Source organism: Aquarana catesbeiana, linkage group LG09 (genome assembly GCF_042186555.1).
Source record: "Aquarana catesbeiana isolate 2022-GZ linkage group LG09, ASM4218655v1, whole genome shotgun sequence".
NCBI lineage: Eukaryota > Metazoa > Chordata > Amphibia > Anura > Ranidae > Aquarana > Aquarana catesbeiana.
The window spans coordinates 88844109-88846755 of record NC_133332.1 but is presented as its reverse complement, the minus strand read 5'-3'; the positions used below and the strand labels follow the sequence as shown (position 1 = coordinate 88846755).

The 2647-nt window shown below is 47.0% G+C and overlaps 1 protein-coding gene across 1 annotated transcript; it reads left to right on the top strand.

Moving 5' to 3' along the window:
• On the top strand, positions 1-2402 carry LOC141107889 (heat shock 70 kDa protein). Its single transcript, XM_073598931.1, has one exon. It carries the CDS (start codon positions 231-233, stop codon positions 2148-2150), a length of 1920 nt encoding a protein of 639 aa, XP_073455032.1. The 5' UTR covers positions 1-230; the 3' UTR covers positions 2151-2402.
• Positions 2403-2647: the final 245 nt, after the last annotated feature.

The following is a 2647-nucleotide window of genomic DNA, read 5'->3' as shown; positions in this document are numbered from 1 at the left end:
GATTGGCTGGAAGCGGCGTGACGTCCCCGCACAGGAGACGAATATATAGAAGTTTCGTAGAGCGGTGTGACAGTTTCTACAGAGTGTAATATCATCCATAGACTGGAGAGAAGAGAGCGGATACACAGCGTTCATATCACAGCCTGTGATCACTGAGAAGAATCCAGCAGAGAGAGGCCAACAGCAGTCCAGCTCCTTCACTGCAAGACTTCATTATTACTTCCAGAGACATGGCACCTAAAGGAGTGGCGATTGGCATTGACCTGGGCACCACCTACTCCTGTGTGGGGGTTTTCCAGCATGGCAAGGTGGAGATCATTGCCAACGACCAGGGGAACCGCACCACCCCCAGCTACGTGGCCTTCACTGACACCGAGAGACTGATCGGAGATGCCGCCAAGAACCAGGTGGCTCTGAACCCCCAGAACACCATCTTTGATGCCAAGAGGCTGATTGGCCGGAAGTTTGATGATCTCATAGTGCAGTCTGACATGAAGCACTGGCCCTTCCAGGTGGTGAGCGAAGGAGGAAAGCCCAAGGTCAAAGTGGACTATAAGGGAGAGATGAAGACCTTCTACCCTGAGGAGGTCTCCTCTATGGTGCTGCTGAAGATGAAAGAGACAGCAGAGGCATACCTGGGCCACCCGGTCACCAACGCCGTCATCACCGTTCCAGCCTACTTCAATGACTCTCAGCGCCAGGCCACCAAGGATGCCGGGGTAATCGCTGGACTCAATGTGCTGAGAATCATCAATGAGCCAACAGCAGCAGCCATCGCCTATGGCCTGGACAAAGGGGGCCGTGGAGAGCGCAACATCCTCATCTTCGATCTGGGAGGTGGCACCTTCGATGTCTCCATCCTCACCATCGATGACGGCATCTTTGAGGTAAAAGCCACAGCGGGTGACACTCATCTGGGTGGGGAGGACTTTGATAATCGCATGGTTAACCATTTTGTTGAGGAATTCAAGCGCAAGCACAAAAAGGACATTAGTCAAAACAAGAGGGCCTTGAGGAGGCTGAGAACAGCCTGTGAGAGAGCCAAGCGCACCCTGTCTTCCAGCACCCAGGCAAGCATTGAAATTGATTCTCTTTATGAGGGCATTGACTTCTACACCTCCATCACCAGAGCCCGCTTTGAGGAACTGTGCGCTGATCTCTTCCGTGGTACCCTGGAGCCTGTTGAGAAGGCCCTGAGAGATTCCAAGCTGGACAAATCACAGATTCATGAAATTGTCCTGGTGGGGGGCTCTACACGTATTCCCAAAGTACAAAAACTGTTGCAGGACTTCTTCAATGGACGGGAACTCAACAAGAGCATCAACCCAGATGAAGCTGTGGCCTATGGGGCTGCTGTTCAAGGTGCTATCCTGATGGGAGATAAGTCAGAGAATGTGCAGGACCTGCTCTTACTAGATGTGGCTCCTCTTTCCTTGGGCCTGGAGACAGCCGGTGGTGTCATGACTGTCCTCATCAAACGTAATACAACCATTCCTACCAAGCAGACTCAGGTCTTCACCACCTATTCAGACAACCAGCCCGGCGTCCTCATTCAAGTGTATGAAGGAGAGCGAGCCATGACCAAAGACAACAACCTCCTAGGTAAATTTGAACTGAGTGGCATCCCCCCCGCTCCCCGAGGAGTGCCACAGATTGAAGTCACCTTCGATATTGATGCCAATGGCATCCTCAATGTATCAGCTGTGGACAAGAGTACTGGCAAACAAAACAAGATAACAATTACAAATGACAAAGGTCGTCTGAGCAAAGAGGAAATTGAGAATATGGTGCAAGATGCAGAGAAATACAAAGCTGATGATGAGGCACAACGAGAGAAAATTGCTGCCAAGAACTCTCTAGAATCTTATGCCTTCAACATTAAGAGCATGGTGGAAGATGAGAACATGAAAGGCAAGATAAGCGAGGAGGAGAAAAAGATCATCTCTGAGAAGTGCAAAGAGACCATTGCCTGGCTGGAGAACAACCAAATGGCAGAGAAAGATGAGTACATCCATAAGCAGAAGGATCTGGAAAAGGTGTGCCAATCCATCATCACCAAGCTGTACCAGGGAGGAATGCCAGGCTCTAGCTGTGGTGCTCAAGCCAGGCAAGGCACCAGCTCAGGACCTACAATTGAAGAAGTAGATTAAAAAGGACACTGTATTAAAAAGACTTGACTTTTACTGCACTGTTCTGTGTGCCAGGAATATAAGCTAAGGACTTTTGACACTAATTTTTAAAGATTTTTCCCACGGGTAGATATTCCTTATTTATGTTTACTGTTTTTTTTTTTTCTCTATTTCTTTGTTTTTTCACCTTTTTTTGATACTTACATGTGTTCATGAATATGAACATGGCACACAAGTCACATGCAAGCGTTTATGGAAAGACGTTTTTTGTAAGCTTTGTTATTTAATAAAATGATTTTTATATATATATAACCTTTGATGTGTCATTTGTACAAATTGTTTCTAGTGTTCGATTAAATACAAAACCCTTTTAGTTTGCACAGGGGAGGGACAAGTATCAAAAATATATATATATTGGGAAAGGGGTTGAAAAAGCTTTTTTGGGGGGGTTTCGCTGCTGTCTGTACCAGTGTCTTTTTTACTTTAATTTATAATCTTGGTGTCAGTGGGATAAAAGG

Excerpts from the sequence above, each read along its gene's own strand:
- LOC141107889 (XM_073598931.1), top strand. The coding sequence starts at position 231 with ATGGCACCTAAAGGAGTGGCGATTGGCATTGACCTGGGCACCACCTAC.